This window comes from Bos taurus, chromosome 15 (assembly GCF_002263795.3).
Source record: "Bos taurus isolate L1 Dominette 01449 registration number 42190680 breed Hereford chromosome 15, ARS-UCD2.0, whole genome shotgun sequence".
In the NCBI taxonomy this organism is placed as follows: Eukaryota; Metazoa; Chordata; class Mammalia; order Artiodactyla; family Bovidae; genus Bos; species Bos taurus.
Genome location: NC_037342.1, coordinates 76,515,347 through 76,532,536, shown reverse-complemented (window position 1 = coordinate 76,532,536; position 17,190 = coordinate 76,515,347). Strand labels below are relative to the sequence as shown.

At 45.6% G+C, this 17,190-nt stretch overlaps 1 protein-coding gene across 9 annotated transcripts in view; it reads left to right on the top strand.

Moving 5' to 3' along the window:
• Nucleotides 1-17,190, top strand: part of AMBRA1 (autophagy and beclin 1 regulator 1) — a 172,586-nt gene that overhangs the window by 29,758 nt on the left and 125,638 nt on the right. For 4 of the 9 annotated variants that reach the window (XM_010812833.4, XM_010812832.4, XM_010812831.4 and 1 more), the window contains exons 2-7: nucleotides 1,678-1,931; nucleotides 2,308-2,366; nucleotides 2,847-3,030; nucleotides 3,641-3,813; nucleotides 4,795-4,861; nucleotides 5,418-6,871. In XM_010812833.4, coding sequence (XP_010811135.2) covers nucleotides 1,797-1,931; nucleotides 2,308-2,366; nucleotides 2,847-3,030; nucleotides 3,641-3,813; nucleotides 4,795-4,861; nucleotides 5,418-6,871 — 2,072 coding nt within the window. In that variant the 5' untranslated portion in view covers nucleotides 1,678-1,796. 9 annotated transcript variants of the gene reach the window in all.

The window sequence follows — 17,190 nt, the reverse complement described above, 5'->3', positions numbered from 1 at the left end:
ACCTTTATAGAGCTCTGGCTGTTAAGACTCGATCAGGTGATCATGTTTTGCCAGACGATCGTGTAGCTTACCAGGTCTCACCAAGTGGAGCAGTTGAGAGCACGATGGGCTGCCTTGTGAGGGACGTAGGTAGCATCACCTGTGAAGCATCCTTTCCTGAGCCTCTCAACCTCGATCGAGTCAGTGTTTACAGGAGGTGTTAGGGGTAGAGAGGCAAGCTGAATGGCACTGCGGGGAAATAATCAGACGTAACTGAGATGTAACAGTCAGCTGCAAGTCAACAAGTCACCTGTCTGGTCTTTTTAGGAAGCTTGTGTTGTAAACAAACAAACCATAGACAAAACCAACCAGAATAAAACTTGGAGGCCATTCTAGAATAAAAGAGGCTAAAGAGACATCATCCAGATTCATTTCTTGAGCCTTGATTGGGTTCTGGATTTTTTTTTTTTTTTTTAAACCACTATTAAAGACACCTTTGGGAGTATTTTTTGGTGTATTAAAGCACAAATGATAATGGTGGCAATAGTGTAGTTATGAAGCTAAATGTCCTCATTCGTAGGAAATGCACAGTGAGGTCTATAGGGTTAGGCTGTCCCCATGCCTGCTGCAGTGGTTCACAGGAAAATTAAAAGGGACCCTTCTATATCTCTATCCATGGAGACAGAGGAGGCAAATTTGACAATATATTAACAGTTCTTGAGTCTTAAGTAATGAGCAGTATGTGTTTATTCTACTGTGTTCTCAACTTTTCTATTTGAATTTTTTCATAGCAGAGTTGAAGAAACAGTGCCGCAATGAATAACAATTATATATGTATTTTCAGATTTCTTTAATTTTCACGTGTGTTTGTTTTGCTGCTAGTTGACATTTTAGTGGAATTTGTGTTTATTTTGTGACAGTTTTATACCGTTAAGGCTTGCAGTGGATGATTAAAAAGGAAATAAAAATTTTTCTTCTTCTTCCTCCTCTATCCTCTATTCTGGAACTTGAGTGGAGATGAGAAAAAGAGAATGAGAAAGGTACCTCAAAGTAGTTCTGTGCTCTTGCTTTTAGGCAGGAGATAGAACTGAAGCTAGTACATAAGAACCATACCTCAAGTAATACCTTTTGAAATCAGTAACCCATCCTTTGCCTTGGAGGCTGCCCAAGTGATCAGAGGGGTCCTAGCAGTTAGGCAGGCAGCGCGGCACAGAGCTGGGAGTGCAAATACTGTGTTGTGATTTGTCTTGTTTTTGACACGGTTTTAGCCCTTTTGTTTAGTAGTAAAAGCTCTTGATTGCCTGATAAAAAGAATTAACTCCTTTTGACAGTGGTCTGTTTTTGAAGTTCTGTTTTTCCCCTTGGCTGCACTGGGTCTTAGTTGTGGCATATGGGATCTAGTTCACCAACAGAGATCAGACCCGAGCCTGCGCTGGGAGTCAGGAGTCTTAGCCATGGACCACCAGAGAAGTCCCTTTCTGTTTCTTAGATACAAGGCTGAGCTATGGAGGATGGAAGAGGAATTTAAGGGTGAAATATTCTTGGACGAAAAGTTACGGAAGAAGCGGCTTTTCTGAGAAGGTGTCATTACACATGAAGAGAATAGTACTTTCGTCTCTAAACTAGAGTCGTATTTGAGGTGGGAACTTCCTCTGATTGCAGGATAGATGCTCTTTGACATTAAATGTCTTACCTTAGATTTCCATGAAGACAACTTACAAGGATCTGAATGGCCTCAGTTTAGCTGCTTCGGCGTGTGGAGCTGTTGCTCGCTCCTCCTCTTCCCGTGCCCGGTGTGAGAGTGCTTACTGAGCGCCATGAAGGTTGTTCCAGAGAAGAATGCCGTCCGCATTCTCTGGGGGAGAGAACGGGGCACTCGGACATTTGGAGCTCAGCGACTTCTGCAGGAGCTGGTTGAAGATAAAACCCGGTGTATGAAATGGGAGGGCAAGGTAAGAACACTGGTTACTTTTCACATAGGATTTGTAGGGATGACAGTAGAATGAGGCCTTAGAGTGAGTTAATGACGCAGAGCTGGCACACAGTTTATTTTGTGTAGCAGAACTGATATATCTAACTTAGGTTTTTTGTTGTTTTGGGGTGTTGTGTTTTTGTGTTTACAAATACGGATGGGCTAGAAATATCTTTTTCCTTTGCAGCTAGATTTCCTGAAGGTAATTTAGATTTATCTCTCTCAATTTGTAGCTTGATCGTTGTCTCCAGTTTTTCAGCTTATACTGTAAAATCTCTGTAGAATGGTGTTTTGAGATAGAGTGAGCCATAGTTTATAAGTAATGTGTTTTAACTTTTGTTTGTTTTATTTCTCAGAGAGTAGAACTGCCGGATAGTCCACGCTCCACCTTTTTATTGGCCTTCAGCCCAGACAGGTACCTAGTTCTTACCTAAGCTTTACCTGAGACTTGCGGTAGCGTTGGTTTCTGTGTATTTTGCTGAGCTTCATGCAAGTGAAATCCCTGAAGACTCTTTGAGTCACTGTATGAACAGAACTTTGCCAGTGTTATCAGAAAGGGGGGAAATAGATGACCAGTGCTAGCCATTAAAATAATGGGAATAAACAAAGGAACCTGTGAAACGTCGAGGATCAAAACTTGGAAAGATTCTCAATCCTTTGCCTGTGTGATATAGGCCACTAATAGCATAATAATTTTCCCTGCTGGAAAAAGTATTCTTTTGAAGGGGTTATGTGTCGTTTAGGGACAGAATGGAGAAGCCAAAAGCTTTTAAAGATGAGAATGTTTCTGTTGTTAGGAAAGCCCAAGGTGTTGTTTTCCCTGTGGGGATGGGGAATGAGTATCAGTTTCCCTCCCGCGTTCTCTACATTGGCTTCCTCCTCCTTGATTCCCTAGGACTCTCTTGGCTTCCACTCACGTAAACCATAACATCTATATCACGGAAGTGAAGACGGGCAAGTGTGTTCACTCTCTGATTGGACACCGCCGCACGCCGTGGTGTGTCACGTTTCATCCCACCATCTCAGGCCTCATCGCTTCTGGCTGCCTAGATGGGGAGGTTCGGATCTGGGATTTACACGTAAGCGTTTCCTTTTCTTTGGTACTCTAGATGCAGAGGCTTATTTACCCTTGCATTCTTGACTCTGAAGGAGAGACTGGCCATGTTCCAGGACCGTCCCTGGGTACTTAATAGTTACTGTTCACTTACTGAGAGGGAGTCGAGCCCACAGTGCTCCATTTCAAGATGAACACCCTGTAACTGTCTGCCCATGGTGACAAGGCACCAGACGTGCTGAGACGTCTTCAGGGTGGATTTCTCTTTTCTTAGATCAAGGATTGTACTGTTTTTCTGATCACGATCGTCAAAGCAGTGTGCTCCTTGTCCTGGAGACTGGCTAGTGGGCTGTTGTGTACCGTGGTATGCACCAAAGCTTGAGTCTTCACGGACTATAGAAACAGGTGCTCATTGCTTATACATTGTAGATAACAGAACTGAATTGACAGTAATGTTTTTCTAGTAAATTTGGTGACACTGCCAGATCACTGGTTTTGTATCTGGTTTTCAGAAGACATATTTAAAGTAGGCCCTACAAGTAGTCATTTTACTCGACCTGGACCCTTTTTTTGAAATTGACTTATTTCGCTGGCAGCTTGTAACTTGAGAATGCCTTGGATTTGTTCATTCACAGGGTGGCAGTGAGAGCTGGTTCACAGATAGCAACAATGCCATTGCCTCCCTGGCTTTCCACCCCACGGCTCAGCTTCTGCTGATTGCCACTGCCAGCGAGATCCACTTCTGGGACTGGAGTCGCCGGGAACCCTTTGCCGTGGTGAAGACAGCTAGCGAGATGGAACGGGTCCGGTGAGCAGTCTGGGCACCAGCAGTGTCTGGCATAGGATTAACACGTGGAGAACATTTAAGGGTGCTTTCGCCCCAAGAGATAGATTGTTATCTCTGTATTATCCCAGCTCAGGGCAGGGGTGTTATCCCTGTGGCTCTTCATACTTTTTAAACTGTTGGCCAGTCAGCTGGGAAGCAGTGCATGTTGTTCATTTCAGCTGTTCCTTATTGGCCTCATCTTCAGGTCTTTGTAGATGAAGGCCTTTAGAATCTTTTTTAGGTTCAAAGCTATCTGGTTTGGGATAAAGGCTTTTTTTTGTTTGTTTTGAACCTTAAAAGGTGTTCAGGTGGTGGGGAGCTTGGTGGGTAAATTGCTCACCCCTGGTTTTCTGTTAGTCACAATGGAAAGTGGAGATGTAGAGAGATATCAAGTCTGCTAATACTGCCATACGTGGCCTTCAAAGTCAGCGCACATACTGCCTGAACCGAAGCCGAGGCTCTGTTTCCCTTTGGGCCTCTTGGTGTTGCCATTGGATCTTCACTAATTTTCTAGCCTCAGGTGGGTTGCTTGACACCGGGACTGTTCCTTGTCACCAGCCCTCATGCTTCTCGCCAGTGTAGCAGCTGTGTGAGGGGAGGCGCGAACCTGTGGCAGAGTATGGAAGCGTCCTCTGCTTTACCATTATGATGGGCTCTTGGCCGTGAGCGGCTGTGTGCTTAATGTAGCTGCTTCCTGAGATGGAAGCCCAGGGGTGTTCTTGAAATTATTTTTTGTGAAATGTATTCCCTTATTCTGGCAGGTGTGAGGATGCAACAGGAAGGAGTGAGCTTTAGTATTTTAATCGGTTTTGAAAGTTTTGGAAGTCTCTAGCATTAGGTGGATGCCTGGGTAAATCCCACAGTTGTCAGTAACGATCACTAGAAATTTTCTGCCGGGTTTCCTTTCCTCAGTTAACAGAATTTCTCTCTCCATGTCTCTGTCCGTTTCTTCTGTGTTTTCAGTCTGGTGAGATTTGATCCTCTTGGACACTACTTACTCACAGCAATTGTTAACCCCTCTAATCAGCAGGTAAGTTAGTCAGCAGGTCCAGCTCCATCTAAACTGTGGGTTGTTTGCTGAAGTAGTGCTCGGATTCTGATGGTATTGGACTTTAATTTTCAACGTCTGAGTGTTTCTTTCCAGTCAAGATTTAAAACTAGCCGCAGACCATATTCAAAGTTAGAACTGTAGGTCTTGACAGGGGAGTCCATTCCGAAACCCCCGAGTGATAGTCCCAGTAGAAGTAACCAGACTGCGTCGGATAACTTGTTGTTCGGGTGCCTTTGGCTGGTTGACGTCTTGCTTCCCCTCACAGCCTCCGTGTCATGGAAATGCCTATTGTAAGAGAATTGGGTTGCCAGCTGAACTCGTTGAGAAATGTTGCTAGTTGCAAGTGAATGATTTGATACCATATGATGATTCCGAATCTGGACCCCGTTAGTTCTCAGTGCTTCAAGGGTGGCATTGTTGCCTCTCTAGAATGTGTGTTGTCCTTGGATGATTATCAGTAATTTCTCTGGATTTACCTGGAAGTTCTACCTAACTGCCTGGTTCTGCCCCTGCCCCACCTTGGTCCATGTTGCAGGGTGATGACGAACCAGAGATCCCCGTAGACGGAGCAGAACTGTCGCACTACCGTCAGCGGGCCCTCCTGCAGTCACAGCCCGTGCGCCGGACGCCTCTCCTCCACAATTTCCTGCACATGCTGTCCTCCCGCTCCTCTTGCATCCAGGTGGGAGAGCAAAGCACAGTGCAAGATCCTGCCACCCCCTCACCCCCACCGCCTCCCCCTCAGCCCTCCACGGAGCGCCCCAGGACTTCCGCTTACATCCGGCTCCGACAGCGGGTCAGTTACCCCACAGCCGAGTGCTGCCAGCACCTTGGGATCCTGTGCCTTTGCAGCCGCTGCTCGGGCACTCGAGTTCCTTCCCTCTTGCCACACCAGGACAGTGTCCCCCCTGCTTCTGCCAGGGCTACTACCCCTTCCTTTTCTTTTGTGCAGACCGAGCCCTTCCACCCCCCGGAGCAGGCCTCGTCAGCGCCGCACGACCCGGGCCTCCTGAGCCGGCCGTCTGCCTTCAGTACGGTCCAGAGCAGCACCGCCGGCAACACGCTCCGCAACCTCAGCCTGGGTCCCCCGCGGCGCTCCCTGGGAGGCCCTCTGTCTGGCCACCCTTCCAGGTACCACCGGGACATAGCCTCCGGGCTGACGGGATCTGAGTGGACCCGGACAGTGCTCAGTCTGAACTCTCGCTCCGAGGCAGAGTCCATGCCCCCGCCCAGGACCAGCGCCTCTTCGGTGAGTCTACTCTCTGTGCTGCGACAGCAGGAAGGTGGCTCTCAAGCCTCTGTGTACACTTCAGCCACAGAAGGGAGGGGTTTTCCAGCCTCGGGGTTGGCAGCTGAGTCAGATGGAGGGAACGGCTCCAGCCAAAACAACTCGGGCAGCATCCGCCACGAGCTTCAGTGTGACCTGAGACGCTTCTTTCTGGAGTATGACCGGCTTCAGGAGCTGGACCAGAGCCTCAGCGGGGAGGCCCCCCAGGCCCAGCAGGCCCAGGAAATGCTCAACAATAACCTTGAATCCGAACGGCCAGGGCCGTCCCACCAGCCCACCCCGCACAGCAGCGAGAACAACTCCAACCTGTCCCGTGGCCACTTGAACCGCTGCCGCGCTTGCCACAATCTGCTGACCTTCAACAACGACACTCTGCGCTGGGAAAGAAGCACACCTAACTACTCCTCTGGCGAGGCCAGCGCCTCCTGGCAGGTCCCCGGCACCTTTGAGGGCATGGCCGCGAGTGGCAGCCAGCTGCCCCCTCTCGAGCGGACTGAGGGCCAGACGGCCAGCTCCAGCAGGCTGGAGTTGGGCAACTCTGCCAGCCCACAGGAGGAGAGGACTGTGGGGGTGGCCTTCAACCAGGAGACGGGCCACTGGGAACGCATTTACACCCAGGCCAGCCGATCTGGAACTGTGTCACAGGAGGCCTTACATCAGGATCTGCCGGAGGAGAGCTCTGAGGAGGATTCTCTCAGGAGGTAAGCAGAGGCCTCCCGGTCTCCTCCCACGCCCCTTTTTCTCCTGGTGCCTCTTCTTCAGCCCTGTGGGTCTCGGTGGCTGCATCTGGAGTGTCTGGGACCCACGCATCTGGTTCTGATCTCCTGAGCTTCCATTGCGTCTTCGTGGAAAAGCTTGCTGTGGTGGCAGAGAGAGGATAAGGCCTGGCAGCCTGAGTCCAGCGACACTGCTCTCTTATGTGACTCTGGCTCGGCTCACGTGACGTGTAGCCTTAAAGGAGAGTTGTGGGTGAGCTTAGAGAGGCGTGAGGAGGTAGAACCATGAACTTCCTCCACTCTGCTTTTTGGCCTCCTAAAAGGATTGTCTGTGCAGGGCTGGTTATCGTTAAACAACACAATATCCCAGAGAGGCTAGAGGGAAAAAAATTTCTGATAGTAGAAGAGAGCTGTACTTGGGACAGATTAGTGTATTGGGTCTTTGTATTGCTTTGGACAATTTCTTAAACCTCATCTTTTGGAACATTGCAACTTGACAAAAGGAGAATAAAAGAGTGTATAGATATATATTGAGGACTATTTTTTTCCTGTAGCTATATATATATATGTTTTGGACAGTAAGTTACTTAAGATTTTTTGAGTAGATCTTCCAGAGGGACATCACCTGCAGATGGGGAAGAAGAGATTCATAGAAGGAAGGCCTCTCCATACTCGGCTCGGCATCCCAGGCAGCTCTTTCATGGAAGACACAGCGTGGGTGTAGTTGATCGCCCACCTCGTGTTCCGTATATGGCTGCGTGCGCATCTATCTTGATTTATTAGGGACTTCTTTCTGTAATTCTGTAAAGGTCAGATCTAGCGTAATCACCGACTCCCAGAATATGCCTGTTGGATTCAAGCAGCATATTTCTCTGCATTGCATCCTCTGTTGAAGCAACTGAAATTTCTCTGACATAAGCTTCTAACAAGGGTGGGAATATGGATTGTGCACATCATGTACTTGTTATTTTGGGAGGATGCTTTAGAGAGTTGCCCAGTTAATAAGTCTTGTTGAATTACATTTTTTTTTCCCCAGCACTGTGCTGGGCACTGTCAGGAATACAAAAGAAGCTCAATACCTGGTCTTTGCCCACTGGCAGTATAGAGTGTTGTTGTAGAGGCAAGACTTATTTACATGTAATTATATAAAAAATGTAAATGAGCCAAATGCTCCATTGTGTGGTACTGAGACTCAGTGTAGTCTAATTTCAGAGAAAGGGAAGTATCATCAAAGAAGGCGTTGCGAAATCAAGCCTTGAAAGAAGGGTAGGATCTGGAAAGGGAAAGACCTTTTTTATTTTAGGGGAATAGCACCTAAATAAATAGCCTCCTGAGGAAGGGAAGAGTGTGGTGAATTCTAGATAAAAGCGGTTACTTAAGGGCAGTTACTGTCTGAGAACACAGAGAGACTTGGTCATGATAGGAAAGATAGATGAAATGATTGATACTGTGCCCGTATGGTTGAGGCCAGTTCTGGATTAATATCTCCTACATTGCCGTCTTTGTAATATTTTGCTTTGTGTAATGACCCCTGTCAGGAGCCGGAGACTCTGTTCTTCCTTTTTGTCAAGAGGTAAGATGGAGAAGGAAACGTCAACCCACTCCAGTGTTCTTGCCTAGAAAATCCCATGAACAGGGGAGCCTGGTGGGCTGCAGTCCACGGGGTTGCAGAGTCAGGCATGACTGAGCTTCTGAGCACACGAGATGGTAGCAAGCATAGTACCCAACATGCATCAGCATTCAGGAAGTGTGTTTAAAGGCAACCAGAAAGGACTGTCTTCAGTTACTGCTCTGAAAGTCTACGAGGACCTGGTGCTCTGGCACCAGTGGGCTTGTGGTTAGCCTTTGTTCATTCTGTTCTAGCAGAACAACTCTTCATGTGTTGCTGTGCTGAGAAATACCTGAGTCATTTAAAACAAACTCTACTGTTTGATAATAATTAGAGATACCAATAACTGAGAGCCTACTCCTGTGTTCTAGCTTTGCATTGTTTCTAATTTCTAGAGTAACTCTGTGCAAAGCAGGTATTAAATTTCCCATCTTTAAGTTGAGGAAGGAGAGGCTCAGAGAAGTCAAGTTTCTTGTTAAAGGTCACACAGTAGGTTGCTGAATGGGAATTTGAACTCTGGTGTGCGTAAAAAAGATTTTTCCAAGCTGCTGTCTATGGTGTATTTCTTAAAGTGATGATATATTTTTAGGTGAACCATTTTTGTTTTCTTTCTTTTAATTTTTTGATTATAGAAATCTTCAAACATAAAAATAGAGAACATAAAAATAGAGCTCCCATAATATGCTTATCACCTGACTCCAGAAATTTTCAACACTTTTGTCTGTACTCCCTACCCTTCCTTTCCATCCAGTCATCACATAATTTTGTTTGAAAATACTCCAATGTGTTTCTAGAGCAGTGCTGTCTAATAAAATGTTCTGTATCTGTGCCATCTAGGATAGTATCTACCAACCACATATGGCTGTTGAGCTTTTGAAATGTGACAAGTGTAATCTGAGGAACTACATAGGTAACCACATGTGACTAAAATATTAATAGTTACTTCTTAATAATGTATGCCATTTAAAACCCTGAAACTATTATTAAGGATCTGTCAAAATTTTTTGTAGACAAGAGGTAGTATGTATTTGTGGTTTAAATAAAAAGAGTTCAAGTATTTAGAAAATGTATGTTGCAGAAGATGAAACCCCTTGTCATCTTGCTGTAAATAATTATATATATGCTTTTTAGATTCAAAATACACAGATGCATGGTTCTCGTTGTACAATAATGTATTAATACGGTGGTTGGATACATTATTTATGGAGTTGCTTCTTTTCAGATGAGCTTGAATGAGATGAGGTGTGTACCATGAAGGTTGACAGCCTCCTCAAAAATGAGGTATATTATAAAATATTTTAAGTGCACACCCATTAGAGAAGGGCCACCACTTCCTCATAAACTGAGAGCTTGCATTTTGGTGTAAATGAAGCGGCAGCTCCTCCTCCTCCCGGGGGTCCCACGCTCTCTGGCTGTCAAGTGGCCCTTGCTGGAGTTTCCCCAGCAGGTGTCACTGTTGGGCTGTTGCTGCCGCTGGGCTGGCAGGGACGAGGGTGTAATTGCTGTGTGTGCACGTCTGCTTGAAGGGAGGGGGTTTCTTCTTAAGCTTTATAGTAGGAGATAGTCTAAGGAGGCATGTTTTGATCCTTGCCTCTGCTGATACAATCTATAGTGTTTTCAGATAGTGAGAATATGAAGCAAAAAGGTGTGTATTTCAGTATAGCTCTGTGTTACTTAACAGTGATAACCAGCTCACAGTTTATCTCCTTTTGCCTGTGGGCAGTGGAAAGCAACTGTTTATATAGTCTTGACTCCAGATTACAATTTATAACTTGGATGGCAGGCCCTTTGCTTCACCACGAGAAGCTTCTTTTGGGGTCTGATTGCCTTTGAGCTAGCAGGAGAAAATGAGGGTACTCTGGCTCCTGGCAGCAGGAGTCCCTATGGCCCTGAAAGGCTGCTATTAAGGAAAAGAGAAAATTATTTTAAATGGCATCTTAAAACTGGAGACAGTGTAGAGTTTATGTTGCTCAGCCTCTGTCTCTCTCTCTCTTTTTCTAATTGATGAGGAAACTTAGATACAGCGAGGGGAAGTGGCTTACAGAGGTGCCTGTAGCAAACATGGGAGTCAGAACTCCTGGGTCCTAAAAAGGGCACTCTTTCCTCCTCTTCGTTTGAAATGAATGCTTTAACCGTCAGTTTTCTCTGTGAAAACCTCTGAAGCTCCTGTAGATCATTGCCTGAGGGGCTCTTCAGTGGACTTTTCTTTGTAAGAAACTGGAACTCCGATAGCTCATTTGTGATTATTGTCACTGGGTAAATGTAATCAACGTGATGTTTAATAGGGCCACGGGAGAAACACTGTTTTAGTTATTTGCCACAGAACTGCGTTAATTAGTTCTTTTATTTATTTAAAAATACATATTTTTTATTTATTTAAAAATATTTTTAGTTGTATTTATCTGGCTGTGCCGGGCCTTAGCTGCCGCACTGGGCGTCTTCAGTCTGGGATCTTTAGTTGTGGTATGCAAACGCTTAGTGGCAGCACACGGGATCTAGTCTCTTGAGCAGGAATTGGACCCAGGCCCCAGCTGCATTGGGGGTCCTGCATTAGCCGCTGGACCACAAAGAAGTCCCTTTTTCTCTATATATAATTTTATTTATCTATCTTTGGCGGCACGGGTCTCGTTGCTGTGCGGGCTTCGTCTAGCTGTGGCGAGCAGGGGCTGCTCTCGTAGCAGCGCACAGGCTTTTCATTGCAGTGGCTCCTTTAGTTCAGAGCTTGGGCCCTTGGTGCTTGGGCTTTAGTAGTCGCGGCTCCTGGGCTCTAGAAAACAGGTTCAGTGGTTGTGGCTTACGGGCTCAGTTGCTCCACAGCATCTGGGATCCTCTCAGATCAGGGATTGAACCCATGTCTCCTGCATTGGCAGGAGAATTCTTTACCGCTGAGCCACCAGGAAGACCCCAATTTTTTTTTTTGGCTGCACAGCATGTGGGATCTTAGTTCCCTGACCAGGGATCAAACTGCATCCATTGCATTGGAAGTAGGAGTTGTAACCACTCAGCTGCCAGGAAGTCCTCATTATTCCTTTTAAAGTGATTCCGTTAGGGAAGTTCACTTTTAAAATCTCAACAACTGGGGAATCAAATTTGGGCTAAATCTTCCCTAGCTGAAATTACTGCATTTTTTTCTCCAGAAAGGTAACAAGGCCTTTTGTTGTTCAGTTTCTCAGTCGTGTCCAACTTTTTGCAGCCCCCATGGACTGCAGCATGCCAGGCTTCCCTGTCCTTCACTATCTCCCAGAGTTTGCTCACACTCATATCCATTGAATCAGTGATGTCTTGGGTTTGAAATATTTACTATAAAATTTTGTGTGTTCTGAGAACAGATAGATGTCTTTTGATCTGTACTTTTCCCATATGATAGATGAAGACTCGGGGGAGACATTCTTGGTTATAAGCTTAGAATTTGACCCGGACCCTAGAAGGTTAGAATTGAAAGTCTTCATTAGATTTCTGTGTTGTTGTTGCTGCTGTTGTTGTTTTAAGACTTTTGTGAGGGGATTGCTTTGTTGGAGCAGCCTGAAACCTCTTGAGGCTTCATGAGCCAACAGCGTGCTTAACCCCTTAGTTTCTCAGCGCTAGTCACATGGAGATTCTCCTGGAGCTGCAGCAGAATGTCATTGATGGAGGGAGATACATGAATGGCTATGTTCGTGGGGCTAGTCCTGGGTCCACAAGAGGCAGGAGGCAGACAAGAAATTAGGAAAATACCAGGCTTCTCAGTGTGATTGTAACATCTGCAGGGGTTCACCTCAAGTAGTTCTGTGCCACTGACCTGAGTCTACAGGGTTTCATATATCTAAAATCAAGAGTCGGACACAACTTGGCAACTGAACACAACAGACTCAGCTTATTCAGAACCTAGCCCAGAGGCCTCTTTTCCTTTGGGAAACCTTCTCTGACTGCCCCAGATTATCACTTTCTCCTCTTTGCTGTTTGTGTCCGGACATAGAACCTTCCTTGTAGTGTCATGGCCATGACAGAGAACCATGACAGCGAGCTCCCTAAAGGCAGTGATTGTGCCTTATCCCTTACTGTACCTAGATAGTATCTGGCACACAGTAGGTGCTCAATAAATTGAATTCACGTTGTTGAATTGAAGTTATATCCTCTGTGATACAGTATGCAGTGTATATCCTTTTTGGCTTTCTTAGTTAAAGGAGAAAAAAAAAATCGTATCACATCCTTAGTCTCCTGGAGAGTCATCGGCTCAGTGAGTGCTTGTTGAATAAACCAAGTGGCGTGACCAGAGTTGTACATGGTAAAGACACTGTCTATAACTTGAGCTCGGGTGACCTGGAGTTTGTTCTCTGCTGTTGCACCCCTGAGCCGTGTCCCTAGCCTGTGCGTTGCCTGTGCTGAGGCCTGTGGTCAGTCTTTCGCGCCCGGTCCGCTGACCTGCAGGTGGGCCGTGCTGACGCCCCCAGCCCTGCACACTCGGATGCTACTCCAGCGCCTCCTGGGTCCGTGTGGCTGGAATCGGCGCTGCGCCCCAGTGATGTCGGTGTCTCCAGCAGTCAGTGCTTCTGTTTTGTTTTTCTCCTTAAATACTCTCTGCAGTCTCCGAGATGGAATACTTCATCAAGTTCAAATTAGATGTGAAGGCTCTGGTTCCCATTTTTGCTTTATGTTTCTTTTCGTTTTCTGTGGAAAGCTTGCACTGGATTTGCTTGGAAGTTGGATGTTTGGGGATTGAGGAAAATGGGTTCTCTCATCTTTTTTTTTTTTTCCCCGTTTTGGGAGCGTCTGAACATTATTAAACTGAATCCTTTTTTTTTTTTAGTTTTGAAATGACTTTAGGTTTTGTGTTGTTGCCTGGGGGCAGAGTCCTTATATTAAGAAAGAGTTTTGCTTTACCTCTGTGATTATGCCCCTAAAAATTTGGTGGGCTTGCCGTCTTTGATAGTCAAATTAAAATAAGCCCTTTCTAACTTTTGAGTTCTTACTCAGAAGTTTAGGATTTGAGGACAAAGAATAGAGGAGAATTCTTCACCAAGGGAATTTAATATCTGGATGGGCAAATCTTGGGCTTGGTCCTTCTGGGGAAAGAGAACCAGGTATTGAGAAATCAAAAAAGCTGATGGTGGAATTAAGCAAATTAGTTTTAAGAGAGTAAGGGAATCTAGGGAAAGATAAACCCTAAAGGAGGAGGCTCCTCTGAGGGAGTGCGGGTCTTTTTATATAACCCTGGGTTGGTGAAATAATTCCTCAACTTATTCATTCATAAATTGACAACTATTTGCTAAGTACCTGCAGGGTGTACTATATATTATTTAAACACCAGCATCAAGTCTCTCAGTCTAATGGGAGAAAGTAAATAAACACATAAATAAGATACCTAGGATACCAGGTGGTGGTAAATTCCATGGAGAAAAATATTTTGAAATGTAGGGGTTTCTAGGGTGGAAGTTTGCAGTGTTAAATGGGGTCATCAGAGGAAGTCTGGTAAGGTGACATTGGCGCAGACACCTCTTCCTTTAGGCAAGCAAGGGAGAAACCTCTGTAGAGATGGGGGCAAGGACGTTCTCGGCAGAGAAGGACAAATCAAATTCCCTGAAATGCTTGGCTGGAGCACAGCGAAGGCTGGCGTGATAGACGATGAAGTTAGAGAGGTAATGGGGACCAGCTATGTGGGCCTTCTAAGCCATTTAAGGGATTTTACGTCTTACTCTGAGAGATTTGGGAAGTGGAGTTGCATGATCTTATATTTTAAAAGGATCACTGTGGCTGCTGATTGACAGTAGACTGAAGAGGCTCTGCTAAATAGGGTAAATTAAAGTTAGGCCAACAGCACACACTTTGGGGTTAATTTGTGTCTGGATTTTGTGGTGAAAACCTGAAGGTGGGAGTCAGTCATTGTGTCAGAATTAGAAGGACCTTAAATGTTTGGGTGAGAGTTGCCAAATAAATAAAGAAATAAAGCCTCTTGGCAGGCATATTATCTGCAACGCCTCACCCCCATTCCCCAACCATGACAGCATGTTGTTAAAACTGAGAAAGGGAGATCTTGAAAACTTTATAGTGAGCAAGGGATCATAAATGGAAATTGTGAGATGCCTGGTTTTTTTTTTTTTTTTTTTTCTCACAAAACTAATACGAATTCGTTTGTAACAATTCAAACATAGAAACGTGTGATTTGTCTGTCTATAGTACATATCCTCCGGAGAAGGCGATGGCACCCCACTCCAGTACTCTTGCCTGGAAAATCCCATGGACGGAGGAGCCTGGTGGGCTGCAGTCCATGGGCTGGCTAGGAGTCGGACACGACTGAGCGACTTCCCTTTCACTTTTCACTTTCATGCATTGGAGAAGGAAATGGCAACCCACTCCAGTGTTCTTGCCTGGAGAATCCCAGGGATGGGGGAGCCTGGTGGGCTGCCGTCTATGGGGTCGCACAAGAGTCGGACACGACTGAAGCGACTTAACAGCAGCAGTAGCAGTACATATCCTCTGCAGTGCTAACCGCTGTTAACAACTTGTGTGTTAACTTCAGAATTTTTTTCTATGCAAATGCAAACACATTTTTCTTTATTTATAAAAATGGGATCATACTAAGTCTACTGTTCCACCATTTACATGTTTTGCTTCGTGTGTCATGGACATTTTTCCATGTTGATGTGCATGGATGTGCTCCATTCTGTTTTAACAGTGGTATAGTAGTCCCACAATCGAATGCACCCTGCTCAAGTCCTCTGCTGCTGGAATCCGCGTTGTTTTTGGTTTTGTGCACAGAAGCAGTGCTGCAGCGTCTTTGTGTACTTGTGCGGGTGCCTCTAGAGGAGAATGCACTTTCAGAACTTCAGTCGCTGGGGCTGAAGAGTATGAACATTGTTAATGGCAATTGAAAATTAATTCTATTCATTACTACTAATTTAAAACATATAAAATAACATTTTCTGTTTTAGTGAACATAATTTCATAGATATTCGTAAATTCATAGATTAGAGCTTTTAATCCTGTGGGTCCCCCCGCATAAATTCTTAAGTGTCTTAGCAGTAAATCCTACCACTGGGCTTTTCAGGAGTCTGATCCTCCAAGTTGAGAATGACTTCTGTGTGGGTTTTATTCTAAACGTCTGCCACCTGGAGGTGTTCCTGTGCTTTTCTTCTCCAACAGCCGTGTATGAGGGAGACGTAACCTTGGTTTCATCTTTGACATTCACTTGACTTACTGGCTCTGGGTCACCTAGTCTTCCTGGCCTTCCTAAATGATCCAGAGAATCTGGGTATCTGTTGCCCCATCATGAGATGTTAGCATTTAGATATTTATTTGTTTGCAGGGATGGTTAAAACCCATTTCTCTCTTTGGCAATTTGAGGGTGAGGATAGAGTAGAAGAGGTGGTGGCCATTGCTGTTCATCTTTTCCCCTTTCTCTGCTCATCTGCCCAGCCAAGTCACATTGTGTTTGAGCCTCTGGATTCTGAGTGATCCCTGGTTGTATCTTCTATATCAGGGATTGGGACTTTTTCTGTGAAGGGCAAGCTTGTAAATATTTCAGGCTTTGCATAGGCCATATGGTCTCTGTCGCAAATGCTGAACTTTGCCATTGTAGCACGAAAGTAGCCGCAGACAATATGGAAGTGAATGAGTGTGGCTCTGTGCCAATAGAAACTTCACTTATGGACACAAATGCGATTTTTATATAATTTTCACATGTCATGAAATAGTCTTCCTTTGATGTTTTTCAGCTATTTAAAAATATAAAAGCCATTCTTAGCACATGGGCTGTACAAAAACAGGCAGCAGGCCAGATTTGGCCGACAGGCTGTGGCTTGCCAATCCCTGCTTATGTGAACATGACTTGGAATGGAAGAGAGTCAGGTGCTATGGTAATAAAAGGCGTTATGATAATGAGAGTCCCGGAAGAGGTAGGTCGTGGGCTCTCGCACTTGTTCCCTCTGTCTGTACTTTGGACTGGATGTCCTAAGTACTTGCTCTTGTGAGATTTCTTTGATGGTGAAGAGCAGGTTTAAGTGCAGGAAGAATTTCTTTGTTTCCTCTGCTTTCTGCCCAGAAGCAAGGTTTTTTAACCTTGCTCCATATCTATCTTGGGAATCGTTGGCAAGTAAGGAGGCTTACCCTGGTGTTGGGGAGGGTGTGAGCCTCCGGGTCGTCCAGGCAGAGTTGGGTCCACAGACAGCCTTTCCCCCACTGTAGGTCAGGTCGGTACCTGTTGGGCTGATGTAAATTATCCCCCACCATCCCTCTCTCTGGGGCTGAGTGGTGCAGGGAAGGCTGTGTGCTTTGTAGATACACATGGAGAGCCTGAAGAGATGTAATCACTTCTGTCAGTTCAGAGTGGTGGAATGCTCAGGGACTCGGGTGGGATCTGTATGTGTACTGCAGAATACATTTGGAGCAGTTTCCCGTGTACTCATATACCCCCTTCAGGTCCCCTTCTCTACTGGATCTGTTCAGAGTAGTGCTCTAAAGGATGCGTTGGAGGTTTTGCTGAAGACGATAACACCAGGTGTACGGGGTTCTGTTTGCATAATATATTTTGCTTATTGTAATCGGTCCCAGCCCATTAGGGCTGTGCAGGTAGCTTCTCTCCCTCCTCTTGGGCTTCTTATATATTTATGGGGTGGAGGTGGGGGGAGTTCCAGTGACATCTTCTGCTCCTCCTTGGAAGCACCTGACAGTGTGTTCACATGAGCACATTTGGCTCTAGTGGGTGGGTCTGTAACATTCG